The sequence below is a fragment of the Manacus vitellinus genome, unplaced genomic scaffold, assembly GCF_001715985.3.
Source record: "Manacus vitellinus isolate BGI_N305 unplaced genomic scaffold, ASM171598v3 scaffold_37_pilon, whole genome shotgun sequence".
Lineage (NCBI taxonomy): Eukaryota > Metazoa > Chordata > Aves > Passeriformes > Pipridae > Manacus > Manacus vitellinus.
Genome location: NW_021940517.1, coordinates 1287067 through 1314061, shown reverse-complemented (window position 1 = coordinate 1314061; position 26995 = coordinate 1287067). Strand labels below are relative to the sequence as shown.

The 26995-nt window shown below is 36.4% G+C and overlaps 1 protein-coding gene across 7 annotated transcripts in view; it reads right to left on the bottom strand.

Moving 5' to 3' along the window:
* The window catches only part of QKI (QKI, KH domain containing RNA binding), a 153444-nt gene that overhangs the window by 78016 nt on the left and 48433 nt on the right, over positions 1-26995 (bottom strand). For all 7 annotated transcript variants that reach the window (XR_003915963.1, XR_003915964.1, XM_018077376.3 and 4 more), the window contains exon 3: positions 13589-13705. Coding sequence is in view for 5 of the 7 variants with exons in the window: in XM_018077376.3 (XP_017932865.1) it covers positions 13589-13705 (117 nt within the window). In the remaining 2 variants the exon portion in view is untranslated. The remainder of the gene's footprint in view (positions 1-13588; positions 13706-26995) is intronic.

Sequence of the window (26995 nt, the reverse complement as noted above, 5' to 3'; positions counted from 1 at the left end):
CAGATAAACGAGGGTATTATCACTGTTTAATACAAGTTTTAATTGAGTACTGTCACTGGTGGGAAGAAAAGTGTGGAACCACCACTTTCCATATCAAACAAAGCAGGTAATTAACAGCTATTCTGGCACAATCCCTTATCACCAAAATACACAACACTGTTAAGTTCTCTCAATGCCAATGCTTTGCTCCAACAAAGGAAAGCTGATGTTTCAGGGTCACATTCACTTCTTTAATACACAGGCATAAATTTACTGCTCAGTCAAACACCTATAATTAAACACAAGAAGAATATAATTCTAATATTCAAACAGGCTTGCATATGAGTGGGATATCTCCCCCTCTAAAGATGATTGCCTTTCATTTTTTAGTTTCAAGTAGCTACAGTTCACTTAGTTTTGATTACATAGCAATTAGATATGCAAATACAGAGATCTAAAAAATGCTTTTTCAAATGTCAGATTGTAAGCAATCAAGCTTATTCTTTTCTCCTGTACACACAAGCTATTCATTAAATAGCTATTGTCTTAAAAACATTCCGACAGATTGCCTTTATCAGTGTTTTAGAAGCAAATGTGTAAGTGCGCATTACTTAGAACACAGCTCATCAGGGAATGAAACTGATCTTACAATTAATTTAATATATACATGATAGTGGATAACTAAGTATCATCTTTGGTCATTTTTCATGTTGTTATCAATATCAAAGCTCACTGCATCTTCAAATTAACCAAAACTCACTTTTTTGTATATTTAATGACAAATATGTCAGTAATAAGTGTCACAGCTAAAGTTGCTGAATTGTTGAATGTCAATAATTTTTCATTGTCAATAGAAAATCCATTTGGAATAACCGATTATCCAGGTTTTTTCACTATATTAAAAATAGATTCATATAAGGGAAGTCACTATGAAAAAGTGTGGTTAGTATAATTTTGGCAGGAATAACCATTTTGACACCCTGTCCTTTTTTTTGTTTTGTTTTTGGAAGGCCCACATATATGTTCTATTACAAGTGCAGACTGAGAACTTCTTATGCATCTAGACCACATGTATGAGCTTGGTTCTTTGTGATACATTTCACTGGTCCTCTAGAAGCAGCCCACAGTTTGAGATCCACCGAGCACTGGTTAAAATTGTGGGAAAGGATACTTGCCAGCAGCTCTAAGAGATCAAGAAAGAACTACTGCAAAATTATATGGTCTATAAAATATTGTTACCCACAACTATGGTCTGCCACTGACAGTTTGAAAGCTTGCTCTTGCAAAACTCTTAAATGCAAGAATAAAATGGGATGGGGGCAGGGGTTGGTTGGTTATTTCTCTTAGAAGATCACAAAATCACTTCCAAGTTAGCAGGAGTGGAAGAAAGATCCCTAAAAGCAAGCCTGTGTGTTCAGTGACTCAGCTGTGCAGAAATGTACATTAACAAAGGAAGCCGAAACAGTTCTTTCCTCAGGCTGAGCTTTTAAGCCAGATAAGTGAAGTAAATAAAATGCTTTCTTAGTTGATTCCATGATCGACAACCACTTCTTCAAGATGACTCTCAAAGGAGCACAGATCCTTTTTCCAGGTCAGGAGAGCAGTAAAAATTACAAGAGATGCCTGATTCACCGATCTGTTTAAAAACCTGAAAAAAATCAGTTTAGTTCTGCAGCCCAGCTGCAGATCCTGAAACATTCCGTCAAGTCAAATCCAAGAAAAAATTGGATATGCCTTTTAGAAGAACTGACATTTATGAACTAACAGGTGAATGTGTGACAAACTATTTTACATTTTGAGGGTCTTCAAATTTGCCTTTTTTTTTTTTTCTTTTCAGTGTTCAATGTGATTTTCTCTTTCCTTCCTCTTGCAATACAGGAGTCTTACTTAACCAGCCAGTAGGGCAAAACTAGACCTGTCAGCCTGCTGTTGCTGCCCATGCAATGTTTATGTTCCTTCTGTTGCTTCTTCCCTAAGGGTCACTATAAACAACTGTTTGAGCAGCAAATATAAGCTGTATATTTGAACTCCTACCCACTACAGCCTAATGTAAAGAATGATACAGCTGAAGGGAACCCGAATATTCCTTCCCAGTGGTGCCCCTGCAAACACTGCCTCATCTATTACATGGCTCTCCAAGGAACATACTGGAAAAATCCTGTACCTGCAACTGTGAAACACCAGGATCCAAAAAGCATACTCAAAATGCCGATTTCTGCATCTGGCAAGATTGGTGATACGGCATTGTCTAGTCTAATTCAATATACTTAATATTCTGACTTGCAAAACCAGCCAATTGAAAGTGGGTTTAACAGGAACAAGTAATATGCCGAATATGACTCATTTCAAATCGCTACACTGTATTCTACCTGGCAGATTCTTCCACTAGAAGTCATGAAAGATGGACTGAATTAGACTGCAAATAATAGGTCTGAAGGCTGCAATAACCAAATAAAATCAGATTTCCTTAAGAGAACTGAAACACATAATCAATAGCATGTGTTTTCCTCTTCCAAACATTTGTTTCTTCAGGTGTATATAGAAGACATGGCCAAGTCAAAGTATCTGATTTTTCTTAGAAATGGAAAATCCAGGGGTTTTCTTTTCTTTTCTTTTTTTAAGGAAGGTTAATTTTACTACCAAATGAACTATTCCAAAAAGGTGCATTTCAAGCTAAATTGAACACCTAGTCTAAAAGGCTGGATACTGAAAAATTTCACTAGTCAGGCTGCAAAAAGCAATTCTGGTATTTGCGATACCCTTGCCTCCTCACTGCATACTGATTTCCAGATTAGTTTCAGTATTTCAAAACACATTAGTAACTTTAAAATTTATCACTTATTTTGGTTTTTAATAAAGCTTACCTTAAGACCTTTCCCAATTAATGCTGTTTTGAGTCAGTGTGAGCTAACATATTTAAGTTGTAGGTCTTTTTGTCAGTCAAAATTTAAGTGAACATTCAATTCCAGTGTTGTCAACTTAAAACATAAATGAATATTTCACAGCCACTTCAAAGACTGGTTGGTCATTTGAAGATCACTTACTAGATGAAGACATATATTATCAATGCAGAAGACCCTCAATTTTTCTCTATAAAAATAAATTTTACATCTAAAATTTCTTTGTCAACTACTAGCTTTTAGTTCTTGAAATTATATATCACAGTATATTTCATGAGTTCAGCAAGCTAGTTAAAACTAAACCCCCCCCAAGATCCCAGCAGCCTAAAAATTAAATTCCCTTGAATACATATGGTTGTAAATATGTGGGGCATTTGAAATCAACAGTTCTGCATCTTAACTGGCTACCAAATAATTCTGTCAAGAGGATTAACTGAAACAGTCAGGTACTTCAGGTGGATTCAGTCAGTCAGTTGAACATCATTTGTCACTCCAATCCTTTAGCACCGTCTGATTGCCAGAGACGCATTAATCGTTCTGTACGGCTGCAGGACTGAACATTCCAGATAACTATTTATAAAAATACTCCAAAGAGTACACATGCTGTGACAGAGCTGTTATTAACTGCGCTATGGGTCCCATCTTTCAAAAAGCTGCTTTCTTATTTAAGACAAACATGCAGTTACTAAAGAGAAGAGCAACTTGATCCCACAGAATGGACCCACCACTGTCAGCACTTCTTTCCTAACCATTTTAAGTATCACCACAGCAGAAACACCAAGGGCCAATAAATTAAGGTATACAGTCACACTCCCTGAGGAAAAAAGTTTATCTAGGGTGAAACGTTAGGATCTGGTGTCTAGAATTTAAAGGTCCAACAGGGAGAAAATGAAACAGCATTTTGACATGGATAAATATGGGAGACTGAAGAGAAAAAATACCCAGAACTAGGCAACCATGTCCATACTTTGGACATAATTCGGGAAATTGTTCCCAGAGCTCTAGACCGCAGAGCCAAGACATGTACAACACTCAAGACTATAGTAAGGTGTCATGGTTTGAGATCCCCAAAATCTAATTCCCTAGTCTAAGCCTCCTCCCCCATCTCAACCTAGTATAAGATGTGGGTTTTTTCCAGACAAAACATGAGACTCAGAACGGGGGAAAGGGAATATATTACAATGACTGTACAAATAAATATTATAATACATTATACACACAATCACAACTATCTCTACCATGACATAAGTATTTACAATGGATCAGATCTCTTCTCCCCTTTAAATAAAAGTCCAGGAGGGAAGAAGGACAGATTCCTTCTTCAGAGCAGCAATGTCTCTAAGGCAGCAGTCATCTGTCCTCTTCACAATGCAGCAGCTGATAGCTGGATTTCTTTTCAATACACACAAGGAGATCTCCAAGCCCCTTGGCCCATAGTCTCCAAATGAGGGTCTTTCAAGACACAAGGGGGTCTCCTTTCACTCCTCTTGGCTCCCTTTTGACTCCAAGCGAAGGTCTCACCTGTGGACTGCCAGCAGGGACTAAACTCGCTTCACCACAGGCATATCTCGAAATGCAGGGGCATCTTCGTGAAAGTCCCTTCCTCAGGGGAGTTCACCCCTGAGTCAGAACATCTTGGGCAGCATTCAGTTGCAAGCCTTTGCCTCAAGAGTTCTACCAGAGCTCCTGTGCTCTGTTTCAGGCTGCCACCTTGGCAGCAGTGGCGAGGAGGGGAAAAGGCCAAGGTCACCCCCCTCTGCATTCCTCTCCGTCCCAGTCCAGCTTCAGGATGCTTTTGAGCTTCTCAGCTCCTCTCTCTAGTGCTGCATGTCCAAGACTCCTCTCCTTAATAGGAGTCCATCTCCCTCCTTTCTCGGAGGTCTCAAAGGACTTTTGGGGGGTCTGGTTCAGTTATTACCCCCAAAACTCTGTAGCTCTGTTGCTGACTCTCTTTTCTCGGCTCTCCTTCCAGGAGTCCTGTCTGCGGTGCGTGCCGTTTGCTGTTTGGTTCAGTCCTTATCTGTCCTGGCTCTTAGCCATAGTCTCTGGATGCTGCTTCTGCTGCTGCTCTGTCTCTGCTCACTTACAGTGGAGAAAACTTTCTTAGCTCTCACCTGCAGGCACCTAGCCCAGCTTTATGCTGTTCCAGGTCCCCGCAGCCTCTGCTGGGGGCTGGGGGCCAAAGCCCCCCCCAGGGGGCTTCTGCCCTCTGCTCCTCGTGGCCTCAGAACACGGCTACCACTTCTACAACCAAACTACAACTAACCTTCTCTTCCGTTTGCTTGTGGTATGTTTATATTTCGCAGGAGCGTAGATTGGACAAAACTTCAAAACTTCCAGGGGTCACCACCACCTGGGGTTTTACCATTTTCTTAGCTTCAGGGGGAAAACCTGGTTCAAACCACTACACAAGGGAAGACACGAGAACAGAAAGACCAGTTTTCAGCTTTTCATTTATAACTCAGGGGTCTGATTTTGCTGGTTATCAAGCTTGAAGAGATTCTCTTAAAAAAAACCTGCTATCAACAATGTTAAAAAATTCCAACAAAGAAAACCACCACAATACCATATCAAATCAATATCGAAGAAAGTAGTGTCAAAAAACCCCTCCAAATAATTAAATAACTCCACACCAGAACATCCAATTCCTTTCTGCCTCCATGAAATGTTAACCTCACTGGAAACAGTCATATCAACCTTGTACCACAACAAATGATCACAGAACAGTATGGAAAGATTAGGAAGAAAGTAACACCTGCATCAGACTTACTAGACACAGAAAAAGCATCATCATAATTTATGTAAGTATTATATCCAAACATTTAGGTTATATGCACTCACTGCCCACATGCCAAATAAAGGCACTCAATTAAGAGACTGTTCTTTGCACTACTGTAAGAGTAACAAGTTTTCTCTAACAGAAAAGGAGGTCTGTGTATCCGGCCTTAACAAACATTTGTTTAAGTTGTCATCCTTCCATGCAGATACTCAACACATTTTAAATGGAGTTGTTATAAGTTTTAAAGACACTTTTTATGAAATATTCAGTGTGCACGCACTTCAAAACATTCCTCATTTACTGCCTAAAAAGATACGAAAAAAATACGAATAGTTAGAAGACAGAAACTGCTAATTACTATCGGAAAAGACTAACAAAAACATGCAACTGACTGTCAATAAATCCCTCCTCCATCTGAAAAGTGTAAAGACCAACAACAAAATCTTGCAACTATAGCTGGATAAACTGTAAAGTAAGGATATTGTCCCCCCACACACCTACCTACACAGCTACTTGAATTTCATTCGTATGCTTAATACACTGTACTGTAGGCCACACATAGCAGAAGAGCAACCTGTGATCAGTAATATCCATTTCAATCCAAGTCCAGGCATGACAAAGGCTAATACTAAGCCAGAAGACCTAAGGAAAGTGAAAAACTGTCACCATCTATAAACAAGTTTAAATGGAACACCATTCAGTCATTTTAGGAATTGTAATTTATGACTGCTATGATACAGTTGACAAGGAATCCAGTACCTTGCCACAAAGAAACACTACAGACTACTTGTCTCTGTTTAGAAAACAGTAAAACAGCAGAAAGTCAAATATATCTTCCAAATGTTCAATTAATAATCTAAGTATCTGGTTTCAGCAACAGCGGTATATTAGCTTGTGTTTACTCTTTTACTCCATTCAAAAGAGCCTTGTCAGTCTCAATAAAATTGCTAAATCTGACCCTAAGGAGCCATATCCAGTATGGTAAACAACCACCTGTATTCTGCCCGCCAGCAGCCACCCAAAAAATATGGAGAAGCAAAAACTGTCAAGAACTGATAGCTACTCAGGAATCACACAGGCATGCTGCTTTGCTTCCTGAATAAACTGGTATATTATAACTCCATTCCCACGTTTAAGTAGGCTGAATCTTCATACAGGACAAGAAAATTCCCATGAGGCTCAAACTAAGTCTGGCCTTTCCCACACAGAATTGCAAGTAGAGTTTCAAAATACTCAACAAACACACTCAAAATACAACCCTGAACAGAAATTATTTCTGTTAAGCAAGATTATCACAACATTAATTCTTAAACTAGAAAAAAAATTTTCGTCATATAACAAACACCAAATCATTCACTGAAGGGTAGGTCAACAGGTTAAGGTTGCAATGTAGACAACTCTAGAATCCAGAAAGAGTTTTGTGGATTAAATGAGAATGATGGTAAAGTCTACAAAACCACTAGGTATCCTTCACAGCATACCATGAATATGGGAAAGTAGCACTGAATCTGTCATTCGTGGAATCTCAGAAAAAATAACTCCCTTGTTTTAGTATTATTAGATAATTTTCAACACTATTACCCCTTCGAGAGGAAAAATTAAAGCTTTAAGAAACTGTATGACTGTACATAAGAATGTCAATACTCTGCTAAAACGAAGTCTCACCTAGTTCAGTAACTTGTTTCTGATCCTTTTCTGCAAAATAAGTATGGGAAAAGTTTCAGGTTACAGTAGATTTTCATTATTTCAATCTTGTTTCACTACTTTGCTAGACAAAGTAAAATGCAGAGAGATGTTGGAAGACAATTTTGTCAGTACTTCAAAACAATTACGTATGCATAGTCCCCCAAGCCTTTCAAAACTTCTGTTCAAATGTCAGATACAAACAACTGTGAGCTGGAGTCTAGTCAACCTAAACTAACACAATTAACACTCTCTGTGCTTCCCACTTAACAAAAGTTTAGGAATAATTCTGCAGAAAGACAATTTCTACCATGGTACAGAATAAGATGTGTCAATTCCCGTTCAATAGACATAGCATTTTAATTTATAAACCAGACTTGTTTATATACAGATGTTCAGGCAATGATTCAAGACTACCTGCTCATACAACAACTTTTAAGGTATAGTCACAGAAGTGGTAAGCAATTAAAAGTGAATGTAACTCTCCTATACAGACAAGTTGCAGCTTTGATTTGCAACAGAAATTAACAAAGCAGAACCCAGCAGATCAAACACGCTCAACTGCCACTCCACACTGTCTCAGTCAGTCAGATTCCAGTAACTAGAAGTCAGTGTTAATAAAAAGCACCCTTAATGATGGATGTTGACAAGGGATTCTGCTAGTAGGTCTAAATGGAAAAGTAAGCATCTGACCTCCAGAAAAAACACAGCTTTGTCAGGAAGGGATTATTTTAATTTTTTTAATAAAAGTACATTTATTCTAGTAATGTATTATGTATATGGAATTGCTCTTCACTTTCAAGTGTCAATGACCCCAGTCACCTAAAGAATTTTTTTCCCTGCAATTCCTAAGGGTATTGACAAACAGTCAAAACACCACCTTTGCAACCAGTGACAGAATTTTTTAAAGTTGCCATTCCAAACTGTGGCCATGATTTGTCAACACAGATATATGAAACTGTCAAACACTACTGGCATGCTTGTATGTAAAGGCACATTTTAGAGGCCACAAGCCTGAGCCAAGCATTTTATTCCCAGAACATAAGAACAATGATGGCTGGTCAAACTTCCATTTTGAAACACAGAACAGCTTCGCCAGACCTTTATGATTTGTTCACACATAGTACTTTTCAGAGAATGTGAAAGTTAAGCATCTTATACACAAGGTAGCAATAACAGGGCTTGTTTAACAAGATGCACTACAAAGTATATGTTATCTAACGTCAGTAACATCACTTTATTAGCTAAACTGAATGTTTAAGACCTTCAACTGGAAATCAAATGTATCAGATGGTATTTCAGAGACTAAAAGGCATTCAAATAATAAAATATATAATACTATACAGCATGTAAATGTAAGAAAATATCCTGATCACAAGACAGCTAAATTTTTCTACTCTTAATAATTTTCCTCAAACTTCGTGCAGGTACCAAGGACAGGTGGTTTCTAATTCCTTTTTACCCTTACTATAAAAACAGAAAACCAGAGAGTTCAAAGATATGGAATTATCTATTTACTGTAACAACTCTACACAACTCAAAGGTCAAGACTAGTACTAACTGAGAGCTTGTCTTTCATGAAACCTTACGTAACTTCTGCTTTCAAGGTGAACAGTGATGTAGGAACAAGTAAACTGTAGGCCAGAAACCAAAACTCAGTTCAAATGCTCTAATATGAACTGCAACAGATTTGAAGCTGTTACAGTAGATGAAGGCACAGAGTTCTTCAAATTCAGAACCGCATAGCTGCCTGCCTTTCTAATTGAAATAATCAATTAAGGAAAAAAATTCTGTCTCTCATAATGAGATGCTTCCTCATGAAGTAAAAATGACTAATGCTCTCTTGTCACACACTGTTCTAGAGGAGATTCTTGTCTAAAAGTAGGAAGAAATGGGAAAAAACAGTGGAGTTGACCAAGACTGGCACAAGCCAGCAGCCTGATGCTGTAAGACTTCATACCTCTCTAAGTGAAATAATGGCAGTACGTGCACTAAAGAGCACTGGGCTGACTCCGTTTGACTCCTGTTTTGTGGAATTCATGTAAAAAATGTTTTGCTTTTCCACCACTGGACAGTCTCCACTTTATTAAGGAGTACTTTTTAACTGGTGTGCAAGTCACTAGTTTTCCTCAGTACTTAATGAAAGGTACATTTAGACTAAGCAAAAAAATCCTTGGTCTTAATAAAGTTACACATTCATTAGCTTTTGATGAATGCCTGCAACTCCTCTCCTCTCCCCAATAATGTCTTTTAAGTACCCCCAGGCTCTAATCACAATATTCTCAGTAATTAAGGTCTTGATTTTAAATTTGTTGAAAACTGCCTAGAGAGATGTTCTGATTACCAGCTGAGCTTCAGATACAAACAATTTGAGGATTTCCCTTGCTTTCTGGGGGAAATCTGTCAGCAAGTTTCAAGATGTGATGCCAGTTCAAATGTTTTGGCCATGTGACAAAGATTTCTAATTCATTACTTCTGTTCGTAGGCTCACACAGTAGCGTAAAATCCTCTACAGAGCATATCTGGATGGTTTATTTTCCAGCACATCTTTCATATTTTCTCGTGGGTTCTGGAACCACGAGCAAGGTAGGAAAGTACATGTACAGTTTACTCAAGGAGATTCAGTACCATGTAGCTGTCACATTAGATTGACACTGGTTTAGTAATTAATTCCTTACCACAACCAACACAGTTTCTTTTATAGTTAGCATTGGGAAATCAGGTTTGCAGATATGAAATATACTTACAAAATACACATAAAACTTAACCTGCATTTCTTATCTCCCCCAAATTTCAAAAAATTCAATGAAAAACCTCATTAAGTACTGACTTTTCTAAACAACACTGACTCTAAATGAAGGAAAGGTTTTTAAAAAGAGTAAGTGTAACCTTCCATGAAAAAAATACTTCTCTATTTTAAACTTGGAAGTACATTAGCATTTTGAAGTACAAGCTTCAAAGAGAAAATGAAAAAAAGGTAGTTATCATTAAACGACACAGACTGTCAAGGAAGTTGATCATCTTGCACTGCAAGACTAGAAAGTTCACATGTAAGTATAAATCAGAAAAAAAAAGCAAGAGCCAATAGCAAAAAGTGTACTTACACCCCAAACTGATAAATATCTTTCATTCTTACTTTAGTCTGTTTGTGATCACCACATCTTAAATACAGCTTCCAAATCTTTATTTTTACAAGGAACATCTTATTAGTGTGCATCACAGACTGCATCATAACCAAGGATAGTGAAATTCTTCCTATTACATCAACAATGGTGTAGACACCAAAAAGGCCATTCTGAAATATATAAACTAATAACCAATACAAATCACCTCAGGAAAACTTTAGAAAGATTAGGAATGAATGGCATGAAAATCAGTTTTATAAAGAAAAGTATTTGGTACTCAACACTGGTTTACAACCAGTATCATACTATTTGGTATTAAAATATACTATGATATCACTCAAATACATTTGATATTAGCTGCAGTCATCATCATCATCATGGCTAGGCTTCACAAATGAAGATTTGGGAAGGGTTCTACCCACATTTGCTACAAGCGTGCTGGTGGCTCAAGAGGCCACTGCGAGACAGACAAGACCGGTTGCAAAAGGCACAGCACAAAGACTCCTTGGATGGTATCGGCAAGACACAATTCTTTCTGCATTGTCTTTTCTCTTCAATGGTGATCCTGTGTGTGTTCTCAAAGGAAGCAGCAGCGTTACAGATGGTGTGTCTCCAGACCTCCCGACTGGAGGACAGAGTAGACTAGCGATGGAGATCAGTGTGGCTAACACTGAGATGTTGTTTCAGGGAGTCCTTGTACCTTCTCTTTGGGGCTCCTCTCTTGCGGCAGCCAGTGGCAAGTTCTCCATAGAGCAGGATCTTAGGGAGGCGGTGGTCCTTCATCCTGGAGACGTGCCCTGCCCAACGCAGCTGTGTTCTCAGCAACATGGCCTCTATACTCCTAACTGCTGCCTGTTCTAGAGCAGACATGTTAGTTACGTAATCTGACCAGTGGATGTTTAGGATTGTACGGAGACAGCGTTGATGGAAGCGTTCTAGGAGTCGCAGGTGGTGGTGGTAAATGACCCATGATTCGGATCCATATAAGAGAGTAGACAGCACTATGGCTCTGTAAACACTGATCTTGGTACTTTTCTTCAAGTGTTTATTTCGCCAGACTCTTTTATGAAGCTTTCTGAAGGCACTATATGCCTTTGCTAACCTGTTGTCTATCTCTCCGTCAATCTTACTGTCCGAGGAGATGAGGCTGCCTAGGTAATTAAACTGCTGGACTGATTTGAGCTCTGATTCGCCAATGGTGATATGGGGATGATGGAAGACTTCCCGAGGTGCAGGCTGATAGAAAACTTCTGTCTTCCAAACTTCTGTACTCCAAAAATATGAGACAACCAACTTAGAAGATGTAATGGGCATTCAAGTGCTGGTTGAATCAGTTTGTACTTTTTAATGTATACAAGGTTCCAGCTATCTCCCATGCTTGTCCTTGTTGAAAATAGCTTTTCTTACTAAACTTAAAAAAAAAATCGCATGACTCACTCAGAAGGTCTCAGTTCCTCTAAGCTTTTTCTTAAATACAAAACTCCAGTAACTCCCACTGCCTATTCTCCTCCAAGCAGTCAAAAACTAATAATAATGAAAAAAAAGTATGGAGAGTGGAGGAAATCAGTCCACAAATACCACTTCCCCAGACAGTAAACCTGCCCAGGCTATCTAGAGATATGACTCTGCACAGGACAGGACAGGTTCTGAAGCACAGTGGTGGGAGGACTCTAAATGTAACAGCCATCTGGACATGGTCACAGGCAACCTGTTCTAAGTGACCCTGCTCGCGGGGGGGAGCCTCCAGAGATCCCTTCCAACATCCACCATTCTGTGATTCTGTAACAGACATTTCACAAACTCCAAGACCTACATGAACATTGAATGGATAGGTCAGAACACATAACATTTTGGGGAAGGTGCTGTTATCCCAGCTGGCAGCCGAGAATAACAAAAGACGTGGTGCACAAACATGTGCTACACAGGCTGGTGCTGCCTAAGTGCCTGCCCTGCTGATGTTGTAGAAACAGAACATGATTGCTAGCTGGCCATATCTTCAGTGGGACTTAATATAAAATGCATTCAAAGAATGAAGGTTGTTACAGATCTAACAAAACCACAGATAGTCACATCCTCTTACTTCTACAGAACCTAGACAACCAAAACATCTCTAGGTTAGACTGGACCTTCGCTCAGAAGCTGGAAATCTCAAAATCCAAAACAGTCATAGCTGGAATAAGAGAAAGGGTGGTGACAGTACTACAGCATATTATGAAAACAAGAGGCATCAAATGAAATTTGAAAGTTACAGTGATGAGCTCTGGAAGAAAGAAATGTTTAATCGGGTAGACATTAGTTTTCTATTGTAACTGGTATGTGCCACATATGTATCAAGAGAATGCACTATGTGGCTGATCAGATAAGGAAAAGAGGGAGTTTTCTACAAAAGAACCAAAATAAACAATACTTCTGGGAACAAAGAGGAAAAGAGCCATGTTAAGCGCACACTTAAAACTGCAGTGGAGAAGTTGGTATAATTCAAGTAGCAGTAGTCAGAGGTGGAGGGAAGTAGCTAGAAAATAAACCTAGAAAAATAGTTACCACAAGAGCAACCTGACATTCAGGATGGCTCTATCATGCAGTTTATACAGGCGGAGCACATTACATAACTGGGGCAAGGAACAGCCCTAATTACACTGCAGCTCCATCTGAACAGAAAACCAGGAACACAGTGCTTTTTGGTTCACTTAGACAGAACTGACTGCCAGAAATACATTAAACTTTTTTTTTTTTAATCCACACTTGTTGCACAAGTCACTACTTTGGTAATTCAATACAAGAAAATTATTACCACCACCTTTGAGGTTAACAGCTTTTTCTTAGAAAGATACATTTAAATTCAATTTTTACCTTTACCTTGTGAAACATGACACAATTATAAGTCACTTACTACTGAAGAATACTTTATAATTGCTAGTTAGACTTTCAATTGCAGCATTATGGAGCACAGATATTTAACTTTTTCAGGATAGCTTGTGTTATGTACTAAGTCTGTAAATGACACTAGATAATGAAAAAGCATATAGTAAGAACACAACAAGTAAGAATGAGAGACGTGAGCTTACCCTCCGTAAGAAAACAAAATTATGCATCTGAAACTATGCTACCCATCACGAGCTTACCTTCTTTTTGTCCCTCATCGAGCCCTTCCCTCGGACCATTATCTTGCATCCTGTTTCTGCCTCAAGCTGTTTAGCTGTTAGTCCTCTGGGCCCAAGGATTCTTCCAACAAAGTTAAACTGAAAAAAAAAAATATTTCTATAAAAGCAAGTAAACAAAATTAATAAAAAATTTAACATGATGTATTTCTGTCTCTAAAAATATCAGTGTTTAATGGTTTAGAACACCACAGGGTTCACACCTGAGGCTGAAGAATGAGGAAATTACTGCCTTCATATATCAAATACCTATGTGACCCCAACTTTGGGGGATAGAGGTTTCAAGTGAAACTAGGTCTTTTAAATTTAACATTGCGCAGTGTACGGCAGTGGTATTCCTAATTTCTTCCTCATCATATTCTATGAGCTCTTAGAGAAACTACCAACCCCTATCCCTCACCACTAACATGACCAGGTATGTTCATCCATAGGCCAACAATGTGCATCATGTCACGGAAACACACATGGCCCGGTTGCATGACCAGACATTCACACAACTTCCGTGGGGGGGGACAGCTCAGGTGCCAGGTGCAGGTCCAGTCCCACAATGACACAGAACCTTCAGGAAAGGCCTCTGCACCCACTATTTCATTGCTCCCTGCCCACACCTAAGGAGCCTGCAAAAACCATTCTTTTTCACCATTCCATTCTGTTCTGGTGGGCTCAATCTGGGAAGCACATCTAGAGAAACCCTTCTTTACCTACCCATGCCATAGCATGTCCTTCATAACTACGAAATGGGGCTTCTCAAATTACATTCTCACTTTAGGTTTCATGGGCAACATTTTTTTAAAACACTGTATTGTCATATATATATATACACACATGTATATATCGACACACATATAAAATATGTATATATATAAAAATATATGTGTATATACAAACACAACAAAAGCACTTTTTGTAAGCTGCATAATTTACTCAGTTGTACATTCAAATAAAGCAAGTATTTCATGTTTAATTGGCTAACTTCAACAGACATTCCCCCGCCTACGCTTAACAAAGTAATACCACCCATACATAACATTATTTCCTAATTATTTTCAAGGGGTTTCTCCCTTTCATTATTTTCAATCACACATTCTGGAAGTTATGACATAAATAAAAAAAAGGCACTAAGTGATGGTAGCATTGAGAACATACAGCAGTACCCTGTGACAACTGCAGTGTAAAGATGAAGCACCACGCTCAAAGGATAGATAAACTAAGAAATCTCAGACTGAACATTAAATTCAAAGATTTTAAGAGACCAGGAACTCTGCAGTAAGAACAGAAGTCTGAATATTTTAGATCCTGATAAACAAAGCTATTCAACTGAATTGTGAAGAAGCTGTTGGCTTTCATTTCCTCAGCTAATTAAAACTGGTTTGGAGTACTACAATTCAACATATTTGAAATCCTTATAAAACTGCAAAGACCAGAAATGACTTAAGAGTGAGCAGAAATTATGAACAGAAGCAAATTAAAGTTTTTCAGCAAAAATAACCATGTTTCACAGTAGCTAAACTATTCATAGGGAATACACACTCCCTAAGTTATTTAGTATTGCAAGCTCAGAAAACAAAGACATATTATGAAGTCTGAATCAACTGCCAGGGGGTGGTGGGGTGTGAAATAAAGACTAAAGGAACTTGTGAACATAAAAAAACCTGTGAATCAGAAGAAATTAAGGAATACTCACTAAGACTGGATAAAGAAATGTACTAGCTACAAGTGATAAAGCTCAGCCTTGAAATATTATTAAATTCTTCCATGTAACACATTTCACATATTATATCAAAATTATACCGTCTTACATAAACAGCATCTTACTTGCCTTTCTCCACAACCGTGCTTCCTGCACACTAAAACTTTAGATATCTATGTCATTCCACCAGTAATGGTAAAATAATATTGCAAACTTGACTTTAAAACAATCTTTTAACCAACATAAAAGCTGACTATTATATCCTCTATCTCCCAAGAAAAACAGTACCCTCTAATGTTTTATGATTTTGGATTTTGACTAAAAGAATAATCAGTTAGTAAGAAAATTTGCATTAAAAAAATTAAATAGAATAATATAGTATACCAAGAAAAAAAAGGAGGAATCTGTATTATTCTTAAGTTTCCAACTTTATATATGTTGTCTGAACACTATTTAGAATTTCTAGTTGAGAAATCACTGATTTAAACGCAACACATTCCGTTAAATGTTATGCCAGTTCCTTTTCCAGAACCTTCATAAATTATTCCAAGGCAGTTCAACCCAAACTGTATGTATAAACCCTCTGAATCTTTTTGGATAGCTATTCCTTCCAAACCTCTGATCATTCTCATTACCTATCTGGGGTCCTCCAATTTTTTCATTTCTAAAAGCAGGATGCCTAGGCAAGGCAATTCTTCAACTGAGACCTCAACAAGGTTAAGTTACTCAGAACAATTATCTTATAAACCACATTCTTATTAGCACATCCCAAGCTGCTTCTTTCCCTCCCCCAAAAATTCAGTTCTTATGTTTGTTTCAACATTCATTGACCCCAAATAGTCTTCTCCTTCACCTTGGCCTTGCTACTTTTCCCTACTTTTGTATTCATATGCAACTCTTACGTCCCCCTACAACAAGGGGGCTCGACATTCGTGTAATGAATTCCACACTGTTGACTTCAGGCACAGTAATTTCAAGACAGCTTTGAATTTCAATTCTATCTTTAAAAGCATTTGGTATGACTGACTTCTTTTTTTAAGCATATTTTTTAACCTACCACCCAAGTTCTTCTTGAATGAGAGATTCAAGATGAAGGAGAATTCTGCAGGACCCCACCTGAGGTGCAGTCTTAATTGACTCATCAGTAATCAATTATCTTAGATTAAGCCAATTACTGCTTTAACAAATGATCCCCTAGCTTTTGTACCGATGGATCAATGTCAGTATTCAGTTCCTCAGACAATCATCCTAAAGTCCTAGTTCAGAACTCATTGGAAAAAATAATTTCGACTCTTTTGTCAAGAGGGACAGAGCAGTGATGAGCAAGACCACAGCTCAGGAACACAAAGCAGAGTAAGCCTTCTACTTGGACAGTCTCAAAAGTTTTGTCAGAATCTAGCTGTATCCACAGCTACTGCTTCTCTTACCTGTCAGGCCAGACAGACTACCAAACAGAATTATCAGAACAAGACATCTGACAAATTCAGAAGACCACACTTAACATCTAACTCCACATTTCTCATGCTCTTTGTCTCATACTCTCACCCAATCACACTCTTTATCACTTTGTGTTTCCCAACAAATAACCCATTGTGAGGAATACTGCTTGTTCTAACACTTGTACAGAGCCAAAACTAAGAATATTTCCCTTTAATTTCTGAAAGCTTTTTCCACTCTCCATTTGGCTAGCACTGTGGGATTCACCTTAACCCCAGAGAACTGCTATTAAAGAAAACAGCAGTGGTTCAGAAATCAATTTGACCAATTTAAGACTGCACTACTTTGAATGTATGAGTGAACGAATTCACACTACCTAACAACTCCACTTGCATCAGAAATTTCCTGATAAAAACTTATTGTATTCCCTATGTATAGCAAAACTATTTCCCAAGTAGACTGAGTGCTTTCATAGTCCTCCTATGCCTCACCAGCCATAAAAGTAGTAAAGGAAAATAAGAATGAACTATGCTAAAGGCTCAGAGCTGCTGATTAATAAGAGATTGCAAAGAAGTTTGTCTGGTTTTTACAGTATGGGAAATGCAGTGTTTAAGGAGCTTTCATTAAAGTTAAAATGTGAAGAACTTGAAGTAGTCCAGTAGTACTAAATTTCATACTACTACTGTGACTTTTTATTTGTTTTTCCTTTTAAATATGAAAATAAAATGTGACAATATCTAATTTAACTGATGGAAAAAAAATATCTTTACTTCATTACTGCAGATGAATTTGAAAAAAATCTAATTTGATTGAAATATCCAAATCTAGCAAGAAAGAACATGCATTTGATTAAACATCTATTTAACTCAATTAAAAACTGATTTATCCTACCATCTTATTAGCAAATGTTACATTGGTTTACTAAACACCGACTTTGCAAATTAGTTACTTATCACTTGACAAAAGCCAAAACAAGTTATTCTTCAAGTCTATTTCAACTTAAGGAAATCAAGAAAACTCTTAAAACTTTTATGTTCCTTAGGTACAATGCACATTTGAGTACTTTTTATACAGAGCCTAAACATTATTTTACAGAAAGTCTCAAGAAAACCTCAGTAGTTCCTCATTATACCAAAACCAAAAGATGTTTTACACTTTATGTTGACTTTAATTAAGGATATTTTAAGACATCATAATAAGCACCTAAATTCAAAAAAAAATCTAAATAGAAAAAAATGAGTTCTTTCTTTACAAATGATTCATAACTAATGGTTTACAATATGTCTGTTTCTAGTAATCTGACATTTGGTCTCATCTTCTAATCTCCAACTTAGAAAAATCACATAAATCCTAAGGTTTCCTGAAAACCCCACTGTAATTACAACAACTGAGTACTTCTAACCATAAACGTCCACTCTTGATGGTGTTATCTAATTCTTAACTGCCTGTAGAAATCAGCTCCAGTACAGTTATGTCATATATGAAAACAAGTTCTCCATTTTGAGACTACCTTTATATTTCACTAACTAACTTTTTTTAACCGTAACAGGACACAAAAACTTCAGACTTCTCAATCAGTTAGAGAGCAGCCTGGCCCTTCCCTTATCCATATTTTTTCCCCAATCAGTTGCATGTTTGATATAACTCTGCCAGCTGAAAGTGGATATTCATCAAAAGAGAAAACTGTATCTTATACTCAGCCTTCTACATAGTCAAGTCAGCTTTCAGATTGCATACTGATACATTAAACAAACTAAAGCATCCCAAAAATGTAGTTCAAAATGTCCCAGTGGTTAGTTTGCTTTTTAAAGACATGGAGAGCAACCTTTCTTGATCATTCCCTTTTCATATGACTTTCCCCACCAAATAAAAAGCATCTAGAGATCAGGACTGTGCATGGTTCAGGGGTTAAAATATGTCAAGGTTAAGATGCAACTGAAAACTGGATGTTATAATGGAGAATATCTGGCAATTTTATCTTAAGCGGCAATGCTGACAGTCAGTTTAGCCACTTAGGAGGAAACCTTCTATGTCTTCAGATCGTAATAGCCTTATTCCAAGACCATTCAGGAGATAACTTAATCTGACAGTCACAGGCTGAAGTGCCAACCATGGAAGTGAAGTAATGAAGAGACACAAAGGAACTGCAAGACAAGGAAGGCATTCAAAAGAAAGCAAGGAAGGCATTCAAAAGAAAGCGTGATGAATGTGTATGACACTCACGATGATGTTTGTTTAATGTGGAGTGCTCTTTGTGAGCAAGATTAGCATTGCTTCTAAATATTAATATATTTTTAAAAGATACAATTAAATTCAAATACGTATTTTCATGCATGGATTTTAGGAAGAAAATCAGCTACTGCATTTAACTGAAACATTTATATGCAAACTTAAATTGGAAATATTAACACAGAAGATAAAAAATAGCACTATGCTGACAAAACAAATACTCAGGAAACGAGACTCAGAACTCAGTAAAAGCTTTCACTGACCCACGAAAATTAGTAAATTTAGGTTTGATTTTTTTTTTTGGCTTTCTTTTTACAGGAATATTGGTTTATGACACTGGTAATAGAGGCATTTTTCCATAAAATATTTCTGCATTTATTAGCAAAAGCTTGAATTGCTTTCAGCTGAGTTTTAGATAACAATTAAAACAAAAAAATCAGACACATATGGTTGGCTTGATTTTTTGAAAGCCTGTAACTTGAAGCAAGTATAAAACTACTTAAGGTATTAGAAAACAAAATACAGCATATTAAATTATAAGAAGATAAGATCGTATACTTTCAGTTAGGTTGTTTAGTGTTTAATAAAGAAAACAAAGCTTGTAGCATAATATTATAGATAGGTACCTTTGAGACTGAATTTCTGAGAAAGTAATCTGAAACATTTTGCAGGAGAAAAGAAGAAACAAATGCGCAATTTACCTGACCTTACACAGAATATGCTTTCTAGCAATAATATTTTCCAACATTTATTCAATTAATGTATCATAACCATATAACCATTTTCACAATGACAACTCTGTAAAAAATTGGCTTTTGGTTGTTACTTTGGGGATTTTTGGTTTTTTGGGGAGTTTTGCAGATTTTTGGTTAGTTAGGTTTTTTACGAGCACATCTGTAGTTATGAATATTTATGTACATGTATGTATACAAAAAGACACACAGTTTCAAGAGAACTAACATGTAGACCTGTACACACATAATTTTTTTTTTTCCTTTACTAAAGATGACCATGAATAAAATTGACAGCAAAATAACAGCAAAGATGGATTAAAGGCATAGTCTTTCAGTTAACATTTACAGTCCCCATCCCTTTCTTTCAGCAAAAAGTATTTTCTTTAAATACCACTGGCTCATCCTGTACAGAAGATGACACCAGTGCATTTTTGATAGGTTGCAATTAAGGAAATAGATTCCATTAATAGAAAACCTCAAATATATTCCATGGCTTAAGTGTTTTCAGTGATCCAACACTATGCTTACCACAACTGAAAACAGCTACACAGCTTTTGTTGAAGCAATAATAAGAATTACAACCAAATAAAACCAAGTGCATTACAAACACAGCTTACTAAGTGACCACAACGTAGATTAGCTAGAAACAAAGGCAAAGTTTACAGAAACAGCCACTTGTATATATTTAAGAAAACAAGTGGGAAAAATATAATGTTTCAAAAAGACAATAATTTTGAAATTGTGAAATCTTTCATTAGCTGCATTAGCATGTATTTTGAGGATTAAATATGCTCCAGTGGAATTTGGCAAGTGTTTAGCACAGTTAAGAAAAATAGATTATCTGATGAGATTTTACAGGGAGAGGAGGTTGACAAAGCAGATGGTATTATCATCTGTCAATACAGTGAACACAGACAATAGTAACCACATTTAGAAGTTAATTTTTACATACAAACCAACTTTAGTAGTTGTTAAGACTGCTAGTGACAACATGGGAAGTTGTTTCCCCGAAATCTCTTCCAAAACCACCTACTACTGGTAACAGAAGAGATGCTGAAGACAACAATGAATGAGAAACATTCCCTCCATCCCTAAATACAGGATGTTTTCTAAGCAAAAAACCAAGTAAAGGCCAAAGTACATATGTAGTGAACACCAGCAGGACACGTATAATCTGCTTATGTCAAATATATCCACTTACATTTGCTGTGTGTATCTGACATACACCATTCTAATACTATAATCAAAGCCAAATGAGAACTATTGAAGCATTTAAATGATGAAGTTAAGCAGTAAATTAGAAATGCTGTGCTGTAAGCAACTTACACAAGCAAATTATCATGAAATAATCTCTTCATCACTTAAACACAAATATAAAACCTTTAAGGTACTGGAGAACAAAATACAGAATATCAACCCTCAGAAAATTAGGATCTGTCATATTTTCAGTTAGGTACTTTTGTGCTGGATTAACAAAATCAAAACCTCTAGAACATCATTTGAAATACCTCCAAGATGACTTCAAGTGTGAGCAGTTTAATCCCCATCATTTATTAAAAGGATCATTACAGCTAAAATATTTAAAATAGTTCCAATTCTCTAAAATTTGAGCTGTCACAAAGAAAAAAGCAAAACCTTTATCACTGGTGAAGAAGGAAGATAATAAAAAGATTTTTCTTTTTCCTAGTTTAGTAAGTGGCTAAGCACAGTTTTCAGTACATATGTAATTCACTAAGACTGGTTCCATCTTTATTTAGTACATTGGGTACTTTTTAACACAGATTATAGGGTTTGGGGGTTTTTTGTTCCTAATTCAGTTACCACAATCACTTTTCAACATCAAAGCCAGATAATAACTTGTCTTGTTATGGGCAAGAACGGATAATTATTGTGGGAGTAAGACCAGCTTAGTCTAGTTCAAAAACTTCTGTATGTAAAATATGCATTAATGCAAAAACAAAGGATATGAGTATAATTGTAGTATGTCACCAAAACATAGCATTTGTGCAGCAGAAGAACAAAGTTAACATTCAGTGTTTTGAAGTCTGTGATATATTATACAAAAATACCAGCATCCAGAGCAATATGATTAATGCAAAGGTTTCGCCTATTACATATCTCAGAGGTTACAATGAAAAATTCAGCTAGTAACAAAGAGTAAATGAGTTCTCTCCATACAAATACCTATATCTATCACTCTGTCCCAGATTTAACCTAGGTATTACATAATGCAGTTAGTGTAGCAGTAATTATGGTAACACGTTAAATTTCTTTAAATTACATTATTTTTAACTGGAATTTTAAAGCACAACTTCTTAAGTCAATTAGAACAGTACAGATTCCACGGGATGTTCAGAAAGAAGAAAGTTCTCCAGGAAGTTTATCAAGCTTACCAGTAAGCACTATTTGGAGCAGGGAAGAACACATTAAATCTCTGTTCTAAGTACCCAGGTATTTATGTTCAATGGCATGCATGAGTCAGTCAGTCTCAATGCTGTTTAACCTCTAACTCACCTCATCTAGAATGCTGGTAGAACAGCATCGGTACAATTCAGACACCGAGTTGTTTACATTACGTTCAGAATTGAATAAAATTTTTTGAATGAATGCACATATGGTGCAAGTCAGTTGGCTGACCAAAACTGAGCATAATATTTAGCACTCCTTGGACAGTTAGTAAAAAGACCTTGTCCATATAAAGACTGCACAGATCTTTGATAAGAAATGCTGATACAAATTTATCTATGTTTGCCAGTAAAGCTTTAATAATAAGACAGTAAAGAATCAGTGACGAACAACAGTTCTCCTTGTTGGATTAAGAACTCCTGCCTTCCCTTCTTGGATATCAGGAATATATGTTTCATGATTTAAAGGATGGATTACCATAATACTCAGTTTGGTTTACCTTAGAACTGCTTGTCTATTACTGTTTCTTACCAGTGATGTTCTCTAAGTAACACTGAAACAGGTGGTACAATAAATAAGAACTTTTAGGGGTTTTTTAATACAACAAATCAGGACTTTTTTTTAATTTAAATTCTTTTTCACTTAAACTGATTTTTTTAGTTACAAGAATCACAAGTATTAAATTTTCACAGGGCAACCTTGAGTCCTACTAAACCATAAAGTTCTCTTTGCTAATATCTGTATTCTGCCATCATAACATTACTGAACAAATTAAATACTACTTCCAATTATGTTCTGGAACGTGTCAAAAAAAAACCAGCACATGATCTAATTTCAGATAGAAAACTGACGTTACATTAACTGGGTGATAAATTTTAACAGATATATTGCTTGCTATAATAAAAACTAAATTGTTTTTATGAAGCACTACCATACATTTAAAGCCCCAAGACACCACAACAACCTAACTTAAAATACCAACTTATTCAATTTCATAAAATCATAGGACCGTTTGGGTTGGAAGGAAGCTCAAAGATCATCTAATTCCAAACCCTTGCCATGGGCAGGACCACCTTCCACTAGACCAGGTTGCTCAAAGCCCCATCCAACCCAACCTTGAACACTTCCAAGGATGGGGCACCCACAGCTTCTCTGGGCAACTTGTTCCTGTGCCTCACCACCCTCAGTAAAGAATTTCTTCCTAATATCTAATTTAATTTTACCCTCCTTCAGTTTACATACACTACCCTTGTCCTACCCCTAAAGGTCATACTGAAAAGTCCCTCTCCAGCCCTCTTGTAGGTTCCCCTTCAGGTACTGGAAGGGCAGCACAATTTACATACCACAATTCTGCAATGTTAGCTATGTTGGTAGAGTTGACTTGCCAATTACCAGATTATTTGCATTTGTTCCTGGCTGAGCAGAATATCAGCCACTGACATGGTGATCATCCAAAAAGCTCAGAATCTTTCTGATCATAGCTGTAAACTAAACAAACCAGACTATCTATGTGATGTCAAAGTATCATTTTAACCCAGCAGGCCACATCCTAATGCTTAAAATGCTCCTTTAAAAAGAAAAAAAAAAAAGGCAAAAAATAAATGCATTTAAAAGCATAGCTGGGATTTAGAATGAATTACTAAATCCTTTAAATCCACAATATTCACCTCTAATAACCTCTGTGCTGAAAGCTTTGAGACCGTGTTTAACTGACAAACAGCTTTACAAACGTCATGTAAATACATTAGATCAGGTCTATAATAACAGAAGGGGGGAAAAAAAAAATCAGGCTAGTTTCTCAGGTCATTTTAATAATGGTAATACAGCTTTCTTGATTAAAGAACAAGGAAATCTCAGAGTATAGATTAAAAGAAAAAAACCACACAAACCAGAAGTATTACACTGAAGTGTGCAACTTTTTTCTCCAGATTCCTAACCTGCATTTTATATGAGGACCTGAGTAAATGACCAAGTATTCACATTAAATACTTGGTGTTCAGGTATTCAGGTATTGAAGATTTTTAATGAAATATTATAATGATAGTTAGATATTTATCTAAACAACACTTAATTTTTAGCACTGGAATTCTAATGAATGTGACAAAGCCTCAGCAGTAGCTACACCTAGTTGACTGAATGCATTACAACTAGTCAGAGAAGCCAACATGGCTTTCCTTTGTTATCTGTTTTAACTAGGCATCTGTCAGAACTCATCATCAAAATGTAGTCATAAGAATATATAGTAAATCTCGTATATCCAAAAATCAGTATCTTCAAAACGTTATCTACAGTACCAAGGTAATTTTCATCCACACATTCAGCCACAAAATGTAACACAGTCTTCCCAGAAAAATCTATTTTCAGCTCCTCTGGACAAAATATTCCCCTTTATTTTTTAAACACAATGTATACACGTGTTATCAAGGGGGGGGGAGGAATTTTTTTTTAGGTTAACACAAAGATAGTATCTTTAATCTCCAGGGCACTGTTTTGCCAGCTTAGTTGCTAAAGAGCTAATAACATTTATTCACAAATTCTTTGGCCAATTTGAAGATTAGTCTACCTAACAGCATACCAAAGAATAAGTATCTTAGCCTACTAGATTTGGTAAATTACCGCAATCTAACACCAATATTTTCTTCAATTCCATTTTCTAAAAACTAACCCAAGATGTAAACATTTATGCCAAGAGATTTACCATTTAGTTCAAAATTAGGTGATTATTAAGGAGCTTTACTGCCCTAGAATTCTATAAGAAGTTCTTTTTCATTTTCACTTTTCTGAAATAAAATTACACATCCACCATATAGTTTTGGCATTAGATTATTATCTAATTATTATCTAACCTTCAGATGGAAGCTAGAAAGTAATCCAAACCCAAAGGGAGTTCTACATTTTTTGTGAAAATGAGTGTCACATGACCTTACATTATACTGTCAAGAAACTTCAAAACATTGCAGAAGTTACACTCCCTAAGTTCCTTTAAAGAGAAGCAGTGTAAGTCAGATAAACAGACTACAAAATTAGAGAGAATTTAACAATAACTCTCAAATTACTGATCTCTAACACAAAGCTATAAAAACTTTGTTCTTCTGATTTTAACTGTGCAGAATGAAATCATCACCTGGAAAACACCTAATAGTGTAAACAACCAGCACTTGCATTAGATAGATAGAAGGAGTAAAGGCAAGTTTATTAAATAAGCTGTTTTGCTGACATTTATTACCATATTTCTGTATAATGTACCTGCATAATGCATACTGGCATTAACCTAAACAACTTCCAGAATTCAAGATCCACAAAGAGCTGCTGTGCTAATTAAAAAAGGCAACCAGCACTTCAGAAATGGCATCAGGTACTAAATGCAAGAGGAAGATTTTCAAATTAGTATATAGCTCCATAGCCATCAATCTCTCTATACAGAGATATATAAAAAAGTAAATCTGACTAAACACAGTACATCAAAATCCCTGAGCAAAGCAGTTCAAATCTCTCTAATCTCTTTTATTCAAGGCCTGAAAATCGTATCTGGTGCATCATCCTACTACATACAGTCCAACTGAACTTTCACATACCTATTTTAGTACTGACCATAGAGAACAAAAACATATACAGAAACATAAATTAATGCAAGACCATCTCAAAATGACAGAAAACCACTCTAGTAGTACTACTGTAACATGGAGAATCTGCTCCTATTATGGGTAAAAAAATCCAGCTTTTAATATTAAGACAAATGAGGCCCATATATCATTGCTACAGTCTTCTAAAAGCTGACACTTAGCTGCTGGGCTACACCTCACTTCTACAAACACTAACAAACTTTAGGGAATACCAAATCCCTCTAATAAGAGGAGGTTTGGAATTTCCTGATCTCTTTGCACCATGTCAGTTTAGGCTGATGCACAAGGATCATTTAAAACAAAAAACTGGCACAGTCCTCTCCATTAAAGGCTTTTAACTTGTGGTACAGTTCCACTGTCTTCAGCCCACAGCCTCTTTCAGGGACCTGTTCAACCCAGAGTCAGGCTGTCAGCAACACAGACACTTACTACAAGTACAGGAGACAGAACAGAAAGGCTTGTTCATTAACAGTTCACCTGCTAAAGAGCCATAAATGAGGGTTTGCTCTTCACTTTTTTTTGGGTCAGCTGACAGCTGTTATCCAGAAGGAACAATCAAGTTTGAAGAACTAAACAGGTTCTTGAGAAGAAACTGGAGAAATCTCAGACAAGAAGCAGCAAACAATATAAACAGGATTAATTTTTTAACTAAGACACTGTACTTATTTCCAGCCTACATTCTAACAGTCTTTACTGCACGTAGAAGAACTAGCCGTACTTATAAGTTACATGTCAAATATGACGCTTTTATGCAATTAAACACCAATTTTTTCAAACATTAACTTTCATTTTGTAAGTGTATCAAATATAAAATCAAATTAAAATCCCACTACTTTTCTATATATCTAATAAAGATGAGGATTAAGATAAATGAAGTTCATACCCTTTGAGAGCATTCATGCTTTCATCTATTACAAAAATAAACAATTTTTTTTCTAAATTAATCATTAAACTCCAAGCTACTTAATCAAGTACCAAACTGTTTCCAAGATTCTCATTATGGAGCAAGAAAACATCAAAGGAAAGCTACCGTAAAAGTCACCTAACAAACTGCTTGAATTGAAAATAAGTAAATTTTTAAAGTAATTTTATTTGGTCAACAAACACAGCATTCATGTCTTTTTGCACTGAATGAGCCCCTGAAAAGTGCAAAGTTTTAGAATAGTTTTATAAAACTATATATATCAAATATTGTGTTATTAATAAAAGCACTCTTTCAAAGTTTGTCCTTCCAAACTCTCTAACCTTTTCT